This window comes from Epinephelus lanceolatus, chromosome 12, assembly GCF_041903045.1.
Source record: "Epinephelus lanceolatus isolate andai-2023 chromosome 12, ASM4190304v1, whole genome shotgun sequence".
NCBI lineage: Eukaryota > Metazoa > Chordata > Actinopteri > Perciformes > Serranidae > Epinephelus > Epinephelus lanceolatus.
This window is the reverse complement of record NC_135745.1, coordinates 26,810,700-26,828,105: the sequence shown is the minus strand read 5'-3', so window position 1 is coordinate 26,828,105 and position 17,406 is coordinate 26,810,700. Positions and strand designations below refer to the sequence as shown.

The window sequence follows — 17,406 nt, the reverse complement described above, 5'->3', positions numbered from 1 at the left end:
AAAAACATCATAGTAAAGTATGCTGTCCGAAATTATAAAAAAATGTCATAGTATAATATGTTGTCTGAAATCACGAAAAAAAGTCATAGTATAGTATGTCGTCCGAAATCATGAAAAAATGTCATAGTATAGTATGTTGTCCGAAATCATGAAAAAATGTCATAGTATAGTATGTTGTCCAAAATCATGAAAAAATGTCATAGTATATAGTATGTCGTCCGAAATCATGAAAAAAAGTCATAGTATAGTATGTAGTCTTAAATTATGAAAAAAAGTCATAGTATAGTATGTCGTCCAAAATCATGAAGAAAAGTCATAGTATAGTATGTCGTCCAAAATCATGAAAAAAAGTCATAGTATAGTATGTAGTCTTAAATTATGAAAAAAAGTCATAGTATAGTATGTCGTCCAAAATCATGAAAAAAAGTCATGAGTATTTTAAGAGATATTTCGACACATTATAGCATGACTTTTCTGTGATAGATAGATTTTTCTTTTTGGATGACTTTCGATGAAATGTGTAACTGACTTTTTATGTCATGCTATAATCTACAGTTCTAACAGAAACATGTCTTCTAAGTTTCAAATAAAATCAGACGATTTTCAAACATTTTACAAAGTTTATTTTAGTTATCATCGTACAGATCAGATACTGTATGCACTGCATGCAGAATAGCCTTCATCACTTCATTCTAGGACACATACACAACTTCTTAACTATAGACAGGTATTTTATTGATATCCAATAAATTATAACTGCATGTAAGTAGTGTCCCTGAACAGTTATAAAATATATACTGATTAGCAATCAGTGCTCCAGAGAAAAAGTGGAGATTTAAGGCACGAGACAAACTCTCTAATGTGTGGTTTTCAGTATGAGAACCAGATCAAACGTACATATATACTGTAACAAATATGGAGCAATATGTAATATTTATTACCAAATAAATCTGTTCACAACAGACACATTTCTATTACTCACCTTGTCAGTACACTAGATATAATTGAATATAGTGTCACACATATTGTATAGTTAGTGCAAGTGCAATTTTTTCCTGTCTCTTCTTGTGAACTCCTTTATAGAGGAGAGATCAGAAAAACAGTCATGGGGTTTCACCAAAAAATCAAAATTCATCCAAATAAATACATGAATAAATAAAATGGTCACAACAATCTCACTCATTTTAAAAGGATAGTTTGAATCTTTTGAAGTTGGGCTGTATGAGGTACTTTTCAATAGTCAGTGTATTACCTACAGTAGATGGCAGTCTCTCCCTTTAAGATGAGTCAGCAGAGAAAGCTGAATTCTCCTTCTTCAATATAAAGCATCACAGACCAGCTGATTTGCTGTGTGCACGTTTTGAAAACACATTACATGATTTTTGGGTACTACATTTAAAAATCTTCTCCAGTGTGACCTCTACTGCGAGCAAGTATAGTCCAGTTTGATCATAATCAACAATCAGGGGCCTAATCGTTGATGTGGAATCCCCACTCAATCTCCGGCTCATCATCGAGGCGTATCACAAGGTAGGACACCAGCTGGAAGAGGTTCTGCCACAGGCCCAAGAAGAGGTACAGGTAGAAGTCACTGACGTCCATTTGGCAGTGTACTCCCGAGTGATTCATATCACACACGCACTCAAAACTGTTCACGTAGTTGACACAGAAGCCTCCATTCATACACGGGTCGGAGGCACATTCATCCACATCTTTCTCACACCTGAAAGGAAACGTAAGGACAGAGGGATTAGAGAACAAAAACAAGAGAGGCACCATGTAAAACATAATTCTAGTAAGTTATGGTTATCTTTGACACTAAATAAATGAGCTCCTAAAGTTCTGAAAGGTGATGTTTTATATTTTGCCCCCAATAAACTGATGTTCAGAGCACAGAACTTTTATCTTTCCCCTAAGTGGCCACTGTGGTGGGACATTACAATAGTTGTGAAGGAAATCTTAAATCAGAGGTGATCTAAGTTTTGATGCCTGAGTGCCTTTTTAGGGAGCCAGCTTAAAATTGACCACTGTGCAGAAACAGTACACACACTACGACTTTTGAAAGACTTTTTGTATGACATATTATACTAAGACTTTTTAATGGCTTTTTAAATGACATCATATAGTCCTACTATGACTTTTTTGATATACTACACTATGACCTTTTTTTTATATATATATACTATAATATGACCTTTTTCATATAGTATGACTTTTTTGATAAACAATACTATGACTTTTTTGATATACTATGACTTTTTTCATATACAGTACTATGACGTTTTTACATACTATACTATGACCTTTTTATGACATACTATATACTACGACTTTTTTCATATACAGTACTATGACTTTTTTGCATCCTGTACTATGACTTTTTATGACATACTATATACTACGACTTTTTCCATATACTATGACGTTTTTTCTTATATTATAATATCACTTCTTTCATATACTATGACTTTTATGACATATTATACTATGACTTTTTGATATACTACACTATGACTTTTTCATGACATACTGTGCATACTATGACGTTTTTGATATACCATACTAAAACTTTCTTATGACATACTATACCCTGACTTTCTTGATATACCATACTATGACTTTTTTTTAATGACATACTATACTATGACCTTTTCACGACACTCTCATTTACTTTTTTCATGATATGCTAAACTATGACTATTTTTACTTTTATAATTATTTGTTACATTGTTATTATCAAAATTGTGATGCTAGCAGCTTTAAGAATGGGCTCAGTTAGGTTTTGTCAACTTTTCCTGGGTGATCACCCTGATTTTAGGTCCCAGGATTCTCATGTGTAGAGGCATTTAAAATGAATTTCATGGAAATTCTGCAATGTTAAAAATCTAACAAATTATTAATTAAATTAATTTAATTTAAAAAATGTATCAAGGACATATCAAACATCAAATCTGAGTGGCCCTGTCTGGATATCTAGTGACCCCATGTGGAGCCAAGAGGTGCTGATCCGCAGGGTTGAGAAACCGTGAGGTCAGCAAAGAGGACTAAATATCATTATGCATGTCCTACCACTGTCCTGTGAAACCAGGCAGGCAGTAACAGGTGTTGTCTGCTTCAGAGCAGTTCCCTCCGTTAAAGCAGCTGTAGTTCCATCTTGTACCAGTGCAGGAGGATACAGGCAACTGAGGAAGTCTTAAGAAATAAAAGAACATGTCAATGCCTTCCAGTTTGGCACTGGTGGATTTAATATTTTCATACTTCAGGGAAACAATGGAAATGTGTTTATTTTGGTGTTTTATGTAAAAAAGCACTTACGGATTTGTCTCAATGTACCATGGGATTTCAGGAATTTTGTCCCTGTAAGAGACCAGTTTGTACATCAGAACAGCTCAGAGCTCATTAACCTGTTACATATGTGTGCTACTGTAAGTTTGGTGTCACAGAGATATTAACTGTCGATGCACTCACTCGCAGTACTGGCCCGTCAGATTCTGAGGGCAGAGGCACGAATAGCTCTGGAGACCTTTGAGGCATGTGGCACCGTCACTGCAATTGCTGTTTTCACACATATCCACCTCCAGCTCACACTGTTTACCGCTGTACCCTGGCTCACACACACACTCAAATCCCCCACGTAGGTCGATGCAGTTGCCGTAGATGCAGGGGCTGGAGATGCAGGTGTCTGTTGGGTCTTGACACAGTGGCCCCGTCCATTCAGAGGGACACGTGCAGTGGTGCAGGTCAAACAGGTCCTCACACACACCCTCGTTCTTGCAGGGGTTAGGCGCACACACACTGGCTCCCCAGCAGCCGTATTGTGGGGTAGCATCTCTGTTTATCCTCATAAACTGCTCCTCCTGAGGTCTGGGCAGGTTCAACTCTGTGTCCAGGTGGAAAGGAAGAGGAAGGCCTCCAATCTCCAATGGGCCCAGACAACCAGACAGGTTCACTCCAGCGTCCAGGCTCAGTCCCCCCAGGAAGATGTCTGCTCCCTCCCTGAGAAAATCCAGGTCCTCTGCAGCTGTTTTGGACATGCTTGGCTCCCTCACGCCTCCGTCCACAGCCATGATCCACTTGGAGGTCGGGAGCGTCTGGTTCTCTATGCTGAGCTCCACAGTGTGCCACTCTCCATCACTGACTGGACCCTGGCTTTGAACTGTCACCCTACGGGGATCCTCGCCAGCCCCAGACTGGAGCTCCATGACCACATGAGAGTCCAGGAGGGAGATGGTGAGGTAGTCTGAGTCCTTCTGTGCATGTAGTAAGGTGGCAGTGGACTGTCTTGTGCGGAAGCTGAGGGTGACAGTGCCAAGGCTGCGCCTAATCTTCCCGTTGCTCCGACAGTGCAAAATGCTGCTGTCAGCCCGAAATGTCACATTAGACAAACCTGAAGGAGAGAAATGGAAGAAGTTCATGAATTGAAATTAAATTTTACTATTCATTTAAGTCATTTCAAGACGTAGTTCCAGTTCTTAACATAATTATCCCTGTTGGACATTAAAGCCTCTGAAAACCTGAAAAAAGTCACTTAATACCACTCTGTAATGCAGATACTGCAAACGTTTCAAGTCTGCTGCATTTCTAACCATGCCCAACGGTGATGTCGTGGTGTCCTAAAGTACACCTGGGGTGCGTTCAGCCCTGATAAAATATAATAAAATGTTTATCTAAATGGAAATGGCAGTGCGTTGAACACCCTTTTGTGTTATGCCAGCACACTGCCTTTTAATATGGCGCCATTTATTCACTTCAATTCAAAAGGGCTTTATCAGTGTGGGAAACAGGTTTACACTGCCAAAGCAAGTGTGAAATAAAAATAAAAAATGTACATAAAAAAAGATCTACCACATAATTATTTTTATTCATCTCAGTGCTCACTGAGTAACACCTCTGACACCCACCAAACAAGAAAAAGCTTATCTTTTTATAGAGGCATGCCCTCTACAAGCCAAAAGATGTACAGCATTAACATGGAAAACTGGAATACTACAGTTCAGACAGGTCACCAGACTATCGCAGGGCTGACACATAGAGACAGACAACTATTCACACTCACATTCACACCTACGGACAATTTAGAGTCACCAATTAACCTGCATGTCTTTGGACTGTGGGAGGAAGCTGGAGTACCCAGAGAAAACCCACACTGACACAGGGAGAGCTGGCAAACTCCACAAAGAAGGGCTCTCCCACCCTGAATCTGAACCAGGAACTCTCTTGCTGTGAGGCGACAATACTAACCACTGGACCACCGTACCACTTCAAACCACTGAGACAAGCATGGACCAAAACATAAATACAGAGATGAAATGAAATGAAAAAGAGGAGAGGAGAAATGGGGCCTTTGAATGCATAGAAGTGAGATTAGTTAATATGCTACATGTGTGTACAAATACAGCCACTCAATGGCATGAAAAACGCACACACAAAAAGACTTTGGCAGCTACTCTGGCTCATCGGCTTCCCTCCTCTTCCCTGTGTGAACATGTGACATCTCCAGGAGGACTTGTCATCATAAACTTCCACAGGCATGTAGACTTAATCTGAGCGGGGATTAGCACGTCTTAGAGGAATCCTGTGCAGGATCCCTGCCTCAACTCTGTTCCCTTCTGTAATCAGCCACGTTGTAATTAATCAGCACTGCACCGGTGAGACCGCACAGAGTCCCTGCAGTGGATACAAACCGAGATCAGAAATGGGCTAATGTAATGAAAGGCTCACACGTTTACTATAGATCCTTTTCTGGGCAAAGTTTTTACATGAAAGTGGCTGCTCACATTAAACTATTAAACTAAATATAGCAGAAATCCTATTTTTGGTCATTCTTCGAGAGTCTCTGTGTGTTTAAAGAAGAAATAGACAAGTGTTTTTATTTAACTTATCATTATGAAGTAAATATTGATTGCACATTGTAATGACTACAGTATAATGACACCATCTGTGTCTAGACTGATCCCTATGAGGCTCACTTTCACTATGCAGTTCTGTTTGTTGCCAGCTACAATCTACCGAGAAAATGTAGGCTTGACTTACGGCACAGAAGAAGTGCATCAACTGGGGCTGCTTGATTATGGCAAAAATCATCATAGGACTTTAGGGGCTCCATAAACTTCAAATATAACTCAACTGACAAACACAGAGACCCTGTGCTGTTGGCAGAGCAGCTGTAGACTGTGATCACTCTGAGCGGCATAAATGGGAATAAATCACAATATAAATATGTTGAAATATATATCTCACTTTTTTTCTGATGGTCTTAATAAGGTTGCTAAATTTGTTGCTCGTCGCGATTAGTGATAAAGTCACTAAGAGGGTCTGAAAAGTCACTAAATACTGCAAGAACGACACCAAACTGGCAACACCGAGCACACCGCTGTGAAGGTAGTGGGTACGCTGGATTTATAACACAAGACGAAACAAGAGCATCGTGAAATGGAAATCTAATAGTCGTTTTATTTTGATTATCTTGTTCTGAGAATTGTTGGAAGCCAAAGTCACAATTGAAAATAAAATCTGATTAACTGCTCAGCCCTGGCATCAACCACTGCACAACCAAAACAGGAAGAGGTAGCTATCGGTAGCTAGCTTGTTCTTTGCAGTTACAATTCCCAGTAGCAGAAATGACATGAGGTGGATAAACTAATGTAACTGGGGAAACTATGGTAGTTGATGAGCTCAAAAGAAAACAGAAAGGGATCCAGTTGTCTCTGCGACAGTGGCGCCAACAATCATATCACTTGGAAATGCTGGGGGGCACACCAAGTCCACCACGTTCAATGTTGGGTTGTCGGTATCGTCCTATTTTTTGTGGTGTGTCCCGCACCGTTGGCACTACTCGGCTTTTGTCAGCTGATTCATTGTGTCGAGTCAGCATTGAACCTAGCAGAGCCTGTCAGTGAGAGAAATCACTCTGATTGGCAGTTCAGCTCAGCGTGCAAAAAGAGAAACTGAAGTGAGGAAAGTAAACAAACAGCATAAGAGCAATGACTCCCAACGGATTCCCAACTGATTCCCGACTGTCACTCGCAAATGTGTCAAGATTGTAAAAAATACATTTGTTTTTCTGGCACAGAGCTTTTATTTTGAAGTGCTATCTCCTGCTGTAGAGTGACTGACTAACGGACAGCTACTTGGCAGAGACAGCAAACTAGCCCGACGACATGGCCAAACGTAAACATGATGCTGAAAATATTAAACTGTGTGGACCTTGATCTGATGACTAAGGAGAAATTAGGACCCTCTGGCTGGACCAGTTGGGAACCACTGACTCAAGAGGGTGTGACATCAAGACTAACTTGTTATATGTTATTTTATTTTTTTTTATTAAGGTTGTTTTTTAGCCATTGAGCCCTTTAGCAGAAATGGCTTGTAAATTTTTGTGTATTGCTGACTGCTTAATCATCGTTTTGAAACCGCCCTGTGGGTCTTCCAATTTCCCTTTTTGATTGTAGACCACCGTCGCCTGATGGTGTGGAGTTATTTCGTCTCTTGCAAATGCAGAGCATATGTGCTAGTTGGCCATCAGCTGGAGTCTTTTTCCAAGGCGGAGGTCACGTGAGGCAATGCAACAGTCTGCCCGCATCGCCACTAGTTCTTAGATGACGCTTTGGTGTGTCTGGATCTTAGGACAGGAATAGTACAACAACAGATCATCATGTCAGGACACTTACACTCAAAGCCCTGAGAGCGGGGTTGACAAACAGCAGTGGCGGGACAGGGAGACAGCTCACACCATTTCACCTCCTCACAGCGCTGCCCTGCTGTGTTGGGGGGGCAGTTACAGATGAAATTGTCCCACATGGAGTAACACACTCCCCCGTTGAGACAGGGTTTGACCTGGTGAGGAGAAAACAACCCAAATAAATCATGTCTATCCTCCTCTAAGTTCTACAGTGTCCTCACTTGTTATGGGTGCAGATAAGCAGTAAAAATGTGTCACTAGCTCATTAAGGACGATGTGCTGAACATGATAGCACTGATATAACTCACAGCACAGGCATTGTCACTGCTGCATCCTTGTGCGACATTGACGAGTTGCTTCAGGCTGTAAGATTCCACAGGACTTGCAATGGGATAAAACTGCAGCCGTTTGCTGTTAATCCTCAGATCCTGAACACATCCTTTAAAGTAGCCACCGAACGAAGCAGAGGCCCTTGACTCTGGAAGCCCCCCAACAAAAACCAGATCCCCAGGATGTACCTGGGTGTACCTGACGGGCATGGATCCCTGGCTCTGGGCTGACTGGAACAACGTGGCTGCCATTCCTTCCAACTTCACAGTCACCAAATGGAAATGCCCGTCACTGACCGCACCCCGACCAACGAGGGTCTCAAAGTTGTTGACCTGAACTGTGACCCTGCCCTCTTCCAGCCACAGACGGAGGTACTGGCTGGTGCTGTTGGCCAGGATAAGGAGCAGGCCGCTGGACTGTCTGGTGCGAATGAACATGGATATAGTCACAGCGTCTCCTGGGTCATCGTCCAGTGAGAAGGAAGCATAACTCTCCATGTCTTTGCTTCCAAACCTTGCTGTGATATACTCTGCACGGGTACAGGGAAGAGACAGAAAAGCAATAAAAGTCAAACAAAACCTGATGAAAATTACATCGTAAAGGAACAGTATGACATTTTGGAAAATATGCTAGAGCAGTGGTTCCCAGCTGGTCCAGCCACAGGGTCCAGATTTCTCCTTAGTCATTAGTTTGAGGTCCAACAGTTTAATATTTTCAGCATCATACTTGTGTTTGGCCATGATGTTGAGGTAGTTTGCTGTCTCTGTCAAGTAGCCGTTGAAAGTCACTCAATCTACAGGAGAAAACAGCTCTAAAAATTCAAATCTCTGTGCTAGAAATTTACTGTACTTAAAAATAATGTGTTTTTTTTTTAACACATTTTTAAATTAAGAATAGACTCGGAACCCACTTTTGGACCTCAACCCACCACGCACAGGTACAGTAAGTAGCACGCCTTGGCAACTTGGGATACAAGAGCTGAGTTTAAGCACACATGCTTACCCAGGCACCAAGGCCAAGTGTTTTAAATAGTAAGGTTTTAGTGGAAAATGCAGGTGTCTGGGAGGTGCTGAGCATGTGACAGGATAAATGAGACTTGGATTATACTGCACGAGTTGTGTGAGAGTTTGTAAACGGATGTTTTGATATAGTTTTGATGTTGTTGAACATGAAACTCTATGACTTAAATTCATCAAGAATTTTCTCTGTTACTGGATTCTCCGTTTACCATGGAGGCATGCAAGAAAAACAACGTTTTCTTCCCGAACTGAATATAACACATGGTGAGTAACTGATGAACACATGGGTGAAGTATTACTTTAAAAGAAAGGCTGTATGAAGGTGCTGCTTGGGATTCTGAAAGGATTATAGGTGACAAGAAATCTATGACAATTAGTGGCTCTTATCCTGCATTCTTTGTTTTTCTCCCCCAATGATCAATCATCAAACTGCTTCCCCTTTAGTTAGTTAATCATTGAAAAGCTGACAAATGGAGTAAGAAATGGTTACAGGATCCACACCTAGTGAAACTGGCAGAGGTGGGGAAAGAGAAGACATTTAAGTTAGACTTCAATTTGATTGTTCTGTTTTCCTGTTGTTAAACACGGTCCCCAATGACCTTCACAAATTCAGTAAAACACAGGATGAGTAGTTAAAATACACATTGCCATTTTGTGGATGAAATATTCCTTTAAGTGAATAAAACTCAATTTTGTATCAGTGTAACTTAATAAAAGCTTGTTTTGATAGACAGGTGTCTCCCAGCATTGTTTCGATGATGAAGAGTGCTCTCTGTTCATTGAAAAGAAGAAGCTGCTGAGGAAACCAGCTGACGAAAATTGCTCTGCGTGGCGTGAGTCAAGGTGAAGTTGTGCCAGGTGAGCTGCTGAAACCCACGTTTTTTTAATCCTCAGCCCAGGTGTTGCTGCATGCCTCCTGATTGCATGACCGCGTGGCTGAACATGGTGCTATTTGTGCTGGCTCTGTAAGCTCCTTTAAAGTCTGCTGGCTAATTTTATCATCCTGCTGGGCGGCTGGCTGACTTTGAGCAAATCACTGAGACTTCTGCACTGAGGAGACTAAAGTTGAACTTGACTTAACCTTTACCTGTTGTTACAGCATTTCTCCTTGTAATTCTGTCTGAAGACGTGCCATTTAAATGCAGGTGATGTAGAAATACTCTACACGCGCAGCATTTCAAAGTCAGTCAAAACATTTCTAGATATATCTGTTCACATATCTGCTCACACAGTTGAGCATTTTGTTGAATGCAAATCTAATCCTCATTTAAAACATATAACACCTTCAGCAATGGGAAGTTAAAGGAAAAACAGCTTGGTATGTTTCGAAAAAGAATGGGTGGCTGGAGAGTTTTGAAAATCTGAGAGGAAAATACAAATTTGGAACGCATGAATTTTATATATACCTGCAATTAAGGGAATATTAAAAAAAGTGAAATCAAATCAGATTCTTCAAAGGAGGTGTATGGTGTTATCTGAATCCTAATTAAAGCACATCAGGAAAGTAACGTAATAATTATTTCAGCATTATATTGTTGAAGAAACAACTCGAATGACTCGAGGTCACTCTCACAGCCTTAGCGGGTTTATTAAAGACACAACTTACAACTTCACACACCGCAACAATGAGACAGCCGCGCAGAACAGTACACCAAACATTGTTATACTCCTCCTTAGATAGACATCATGCCTAACTTTCTGTGTGTGTGTGATTTCCATTCAGGGTTGTTCAATCTAAGTAAACTTGTTTTGCTGACCTTAACCGTCAGACATTTCTGGACCTTATTGCCACCACAATATCAAGGGCTGAACACAAATGACAAACATTTAACTTAGGGCGCATTCACACCAGGATAGTCCGGGGGACTTGGTTCGATTGGGAGGGGAATGCTGAAAAATTTCACACCTTCATTTGGTCCAGTTCACTTTCACACTGGACTTTTTAAACTGCCTGGACAACGTCACGCAGTTACAACAGCTGCTCGTTTGGGGGCGGCATTGCCCCGAAACGACCACTGACTGTCACTTCCTCTCTTTGGTTTGCTGGATAGTCCGTTTGCATTTCACACTGTAAGTGAACCGCACCAGGGTTCACTTGCAAGTGAACTGAGACCCCCAGTTTTCAAGCGGACCAGGGTTCACTGGTTTGGTCCCCACCAGAGTTCGAATGAGCGTTTACACCACTCCAAACGAACCAAACTATCCGTAGAAGCGGACCAGGGTTCGTTTAAAAATTGGCATAACGTGGAAGATACACCACTCAACCACTATTTCGCGAATTCTCATGCAAGAATCTGATTGGTTCCTTTGTTACACCGACATCGAAAAGTTAGCATCTCCATAGTTGCCAGAAATATTTCTAATCTCATGTTTTTTGGAAATCTGAGAAAATAACTGTGTTTTGGGAAACGGTATGTAAAGAGCTTAAGCACATACTAGGATATGTATTATCTCTGAAGAAAATGTTACTGCTAGTGATAGATATTTGATCAAAATATTGCTAGTAACAAGCAAGAAAGCTATGACTAGGAACTGGGGTAAAGACACACCACCAATGAAGGACCAATGGCTAACAACTGTGGAAGAAATCTTTTTAGTGGAGAAACTGACACATACTGAGACTACAAGAAGCGTAACTAGAAAGAAAACAGGGAAAATGGATTCTATACAAGACTCTAAAAGACAACACTGGACTGGAATAATAATCAATAGATGCACTAATCCGTAAGGCTGTAAAAATGTGTATTTACCCAAGCAGTTTTTGTTTATTTTTCCAACTATTTTCCTATTTTCTTAAACTGTTGTAACTGTTGTAACTGACATGTCAATGTCAAAAATTGTATTAATAAGTGAAAAAAACATATAATGCCAATGAGACCAACACTCTCAAAGCAATATGCACATAAGCAGACACATCATAAATCCAATTCATCATCCTTGTTTGTCATAGCCCTGCTATTTGCTAAGGCAATTAAAAGTTAAGCTCTTATTTTGAATAGTAACTTCAAGGAATACTTCACCCCCCAAATGACCATTTGTATTGATTAATTAATATTAATTACTCACCCCATGTTATGTGGAATTCGTCAAGAAAAAGTAGTTATTCATGAACTAAAGTAAACTATATCAAAACATCTATTTACAAACTCTCACACAACTCATTCAGTATAATCCAAGTCTCGTTTATCCAGTCGTATGCTCACTACTTCCCAAACAAACAGTGCTGTCTGACAGGGAACTGAATGGAAGGTGAAACTTATCAATGCTCTCTTCAAAGCCAGACTCCATTGACAAAAACAGTAATTTAACCTTGCTGAACATGAGAGCTGCTGGTCTACCGCTGCCTTAATCTGTCAGTCAGTTTGTGTTATTGTGTGACTTTGGTGTTTTAAAGGGTTAGTTTGGATTCACCAAAGTCATGACAAGTAACACAAAAAACACAAACAAACTTCAGATCAGGGCAGCAGCTCCTGGGTTCACAGCAAAGTAAAATTACTGTTTTTGTCAATGGAGTCTGGCTTGGAAGAGAACATAGATGAGTTTTACTCCCCATTCAGTTTTCCGTCAGAAACAGCTGTCTGTTTGGGAAGTACTGAGCATTTGACTGGATAAATGAGACTTGATTTATACTGCACAAGTTGTGTGAGAGTTTGAAAACAGTTGTTTTGATATAGTTTTGCTGTTGTTAAATGTGGACCCCAATGACTTCAATTCATTTTCTCAGTTTTTGGATTCTTTGTTCACCATGGAAGCATGCAAGAAACATTTTTCTTCACAAACTCAGGGTCACATGAGGCAAGTAACTGATATACAGATGGTCATTTGGGGGGAAGAAGTATTCCTTTAAGTTTGCTCAGGTTTTCTTAGAGGATAGAGGCAAAAAGGAAAAGAAGATTTGGGGAACTGAACCACAGCATTGGTTGCATTTATAATAAATATTTTTGTAATAATAATAATGATAATATTAAATTAGAAAATAGTATGCATTGGTGCTAGTGTGTGTTTATGTCTTACCCTCTGCACAGTTGTTCCCTTCATAAGGCCTGTGGCACTCACACATGTAGCTCCTCCAGCCCTGGGTCACACAGCGCCCTCGGTTCTGACACGGGCTGTTGTCGCACTTGTCTTTGTCACTGCATCCCACAGTGATGTTTTCCTGGGCGTCTGAATCTTCTGACACAGTAGCAGGCAGCACCAAGTGTGAGTCCACAAACACATCTCTGAAGCAGCCCAGAAAAGCAGGCGGGTAGTCTGCTTCATCAGCTGCTCTGCCCGAACCCCAGCTCCCCCCGACTGCCCCTATGAAGAGGCTCTGACGAACTGTTCCTGGCTCTGGGAGAGCAGAAGCATTCTCAAGCAGCTGGACTTCAGCTCTGGAGTCTTTGGTGCAGCTTCCTTCAGTGCAGAGCAGCCTGATGAGGCTGACCACACCGCCCAGTGATGCTTCCACCATGTGCCACATGTTGTTGGACAGATACTCCGGCAGCTCCTGAACCAGTGTGCTGGAGCCTTGACCTCTCAGGCTGCGGAGGCAGAGATGCCCATCCATCAGTCCGATGCTGAGGAGCAGGTCGTCCACTCTGCGCTGCAGAAGAGTGCCGACCGGTCTCGTTGTCCTGAAACTGAATGTCACATTTAGAGGAGCCTCTGGGTCTAGAAGCTTGGTCTCTATGTACATGTAGCCTCTGGACTCAAATGAGAAGACTGTGGGGGTCTGGCATTTAGGGCCTGTGAAGCCAGCAAGGCAGATGCATGTAAAAGTGTGCTGATCATTGATAAGTAAGGGAGAGCATATTCCTCCATTCTCACACTGGTTACCATCACAGCCTAAAAGTGCAGTTGTGCAGTTCTCGCCCCCAAACAGGCGCCCGTTTCGGCTTTGTTGGGAGCAAAGGCATCTGAAACCTCCATTGTGGCTCTCACATAGACCACCATTTTGGCATGGCTGCTGTTCACATCTGCCGATGTCCTCTTCGGAGAACGTGCCTGGAGAGACAAATACAATCCAATATTATTTCTTAAAAACAATCAGAAATGAAGCTGATGCAAATTAAACATATGTCAGTAAGATTCAACACACACAGTTACAAATATGTGTGTAGAAGCAATTAAATACTCAGAATGAAGATGAGAAACCAAAAAAAATCCAACAAAAAATAAAATTCTAAAATCCTAATAACAGTAGCTGAATTTAAAGTTTGGATAAATCCTGAATGTAAATCAAAAAGCATGTTGTACATAACACTTGTTGGACACCTCAGTAAAACATTTGCACATAATCATATCATCTCTGATTACAACATAAATACTGTATCCAAACTTTACCTGCATAAAGCAACCATAACATCCACACATGCACGCTGAATTTCAACATTGTCCTCAACAAGTCCTCCAAATGACTAGATATTTGTCAATATCTTCATTTCAGGTCAAAGACAGGTGTGGAACACTTGTGTGTGCAGCTCCATCCTCAGCTCTGCTCCTCCGTGCATGTATGTGTTCACTGAAATGTTCGGAGCAGCGCAGGCCAGATAGGAGGGATTAGGCTAATGCACTTACAATGTCTTACACATTAAATGTGTTGGTGAAGGGAGGGGCTCATCCAGGAGGCTAATTTGAGCAACTCCAAAAATCCTCCCTAGAAAGAAGTCTGATGTACACTTATATAAGTGACAGTGAGGAACATCTGATGAAAACAATGAGATGTGAGGGTTTTGGAGCAGATGTTGAGCAGAGGCACACACTGGCATTAAATGACTCTTTATCATAACTTCTGTCTTCGGTTGAAGGAAATATTCCCACAATTCAACTGTAAATACGCACCCCAAAACATGGTCACAAACATAAAATACACGTGTGCACATGCACGTACACGTGTACTACACAGCGTGTCTACAGTTGAGTACTATTTGGCTGTGGCAGTCAACTGGACCGAGGCCCAGTCTGTGAAAGAAGTGAACTGGTGTTTCTAATCTGGGAAGTATCTCTGTCATTAAAACGTCCCTGACGTCATCACGAGTAATTTCTCTGAGGAGCCTTAAGAGCATTCAATCAGCTCATTAGTGATACTTAATGTGCTTTTAACTGTTAATTGTTTTGCAGTTGCTCTGGCTCAGGTTTCACAGTGGCAATCACAGTATGTTACAGTCCAGGATTTAAGTCCATGATCTAATGTGTGAAATCGAGACAGAACAACTAAATAAAGTGCAAGTTTATCATATGTTTTTTTTTTTGTAAATATGTCTAAGTATGCAAATAAAGCCATATTTAAATCAACAGATAGACTCATATAATTAACCTCAATTTAATGAAAGACCAGCTGTGGAGTACATTATTAAATATTTTACTTAAGTTAAAGTAGTGACACCACAATTTAAAAATAATATGTTACAAGTCAGAAAAAAAGGAGTCCTGCGTTCAGCATCTTAAGTAAAACTCTGTAAGTACTTTCAACAAAATGCACTTAAAGTTTAAAAGTAAAAGAAGTCAGCCTCAGTCAGTGTTACATTGTTACAGAAGCGTAAGAGGCACATCCACTTGGGAAAAAAATCAGCTTTTTTTTTCCTGAATTAAAGACATTATCATCTCAGAATTTGAAGGAAAAAAAATTGGGGAAAAAATATTTGAGGGAAAAAAATTATACGTACAACATGCAGGTTCAAGGCTGTCCAAAAAACAAACAAAAAAACAAAAACAGGAAAACAAAACAAAACAGTGTAAATGGGGGAAAAGTAACGCCTGTACACTACTCCATGCCACGCAAATTCAATAAAGACAGTGTTTTGGTCCTAGGTAGGACTGAAACGTTTTGTTCGAAACGTAGGATCAAAACAATTTAATTGAAAAGCTGTCTTTATTAAACTTGTGTGGCATGGAGTACAGGCGTTACTTTTTTCCTCAAAAAAATAAATAAATAAAATAAAACAAAAAATTGCCCTGTCTTTCTGGAAAACATGGAAAAACTGCTCTTTCGTCATGGGAAAAAAAGTCAGCTTTTTTAATTAACAAGATAATTATCTTGGTATTTATGAGATTATTTTGGATGAATGACTTTATTTCGAACCAAATATATATAAAAAAAAACATTAAAAAAAAGACAAAGATAACAGTGTCCGAAAAGAAGGTAGACATAAAGTGTATATGTACCTACTCCTTTCCTACATGTCTTCTTTTAACTCATATATTTATTTCAACAAATTCCCAAATTTATTTACAACTAATATACAACTATCCCCAGTCCATTTACCACCCAATTAAGTAAAAAAATTTTTTTAAACTATTACATAAATAGGTAGTAAACCCAGTTTGTTTACAGTCCAAGTACCACCCAGTGTTATATAATATAAATAAATATTCACTCCCCTAACACAACCTTTCCTTATCTATATATCTGCCAAGAATATCTTTTTTGTATAGTTTTTTAAATTGATTTATATTTGTGCTTTGTTTCAACTCATCATAGAGCCCATTCAACAAGTCCACTCCACACTTTTTAAATTAAATTCTCCTCATATATTATAACCACCCCTCCCTGTCACAAAACATTTTTTGAATGTTGCCCAAAAGTGAATTATTTCTCGCTTTAAACATGATTATTGCAGTTTTAACCAAATCCAAAAATGGCTAAAAATGCAAGTGACTTGCAGTAATTACGCAGTAATTGCAAAATAAAAAAATAAAAAAAATGCATGAAAACATTTCTCATAATTATAGGATAATAATCTTGTTAATTCAGAAAAGCAGGGCAAATATTTTTTTCTCAAGTGACTGTGTATCGCTTCCGTACATTACTATATATACTATATTATCATTAGTGATGCATTGACATGTAAAGCAGCATATTAATTTTGTGACTGGCTGGGGTAGAGGTAATTATTATACTCTTTGTAATCAGCAGTGTGTTTTCATTTATGGTATGATCACATAACTGGGGTTAAAACGTTCTGCTGCAATGTAACTTTAGCTGTCAGATAAATATTGTGGAGTAAAAGGTATATTTTCCTTTGTGGAGTAAAAATATAAAGTCACAAAACTTTAAAATATTCTCTTGAGTAGATGTATTTAGTTGCTTTCCGCCACTGTAAAAGATTTAGATCAACTGGTTGGTATAAGCAAATGAAAGAGCGCTGTTAGCCTCCAGACTACATTACCCATGATACCCTCGTGTCATGAACCCTCTCGTGAACCTGAAGATGCTGCTCGACAACACGTCCTCCTCGTTAAATCGCGTTAGACTTTTCATGCGTTACATCGTATATTAATAAATGCATCAAAGCCTGTTCTTCCGTCGTCGTTTATTTAATTTTGACTTCTGTTTACGGCTTTAAACGGGAGCTTTAAAGGACAAAAGCCGAAACAGCCAATGAGCGAGCGGTT

At 40.0% G+C, this 17,406-nt stretch overlaps 1 protein-coding gene across 1 annotated transcript; it reads right to left on the bottom strand.

Moving 5' to 3' along the window:
• Positions 1–640: 640 nt before the first annotated feature.
• LOC117271727 (protein crumbs homolog 1-like) lies at positions 641–17,212 on the bottom strand. The gene is made up of 8 exons (XM_033650080.2): positions 14,356–17,212; positions 13,045–14,016; positions 7,990–8,540; positions 7,671–7,836; positions 3,469–4,387; positions 3,316–3,357; positions 3,070–3,192; positions 641–1,723 (listed from the first exon to the last, which is right to left on the bottom strand). The coding sequence occupies exons 1-8, from the start codon at positions 14,402–14,404 to the stop codon at positions 1,471–1,473; spliced, it is 3,075 nt and encodes a 1,024-aa protein (XP_033505971.1). The 5' UTR covers positions 14,405–17,212; the 3' UTR covers positions 641–1,470.
• Between the last annotated feature and the right edge of the window lie 194 nt (positions 17,213–17,406).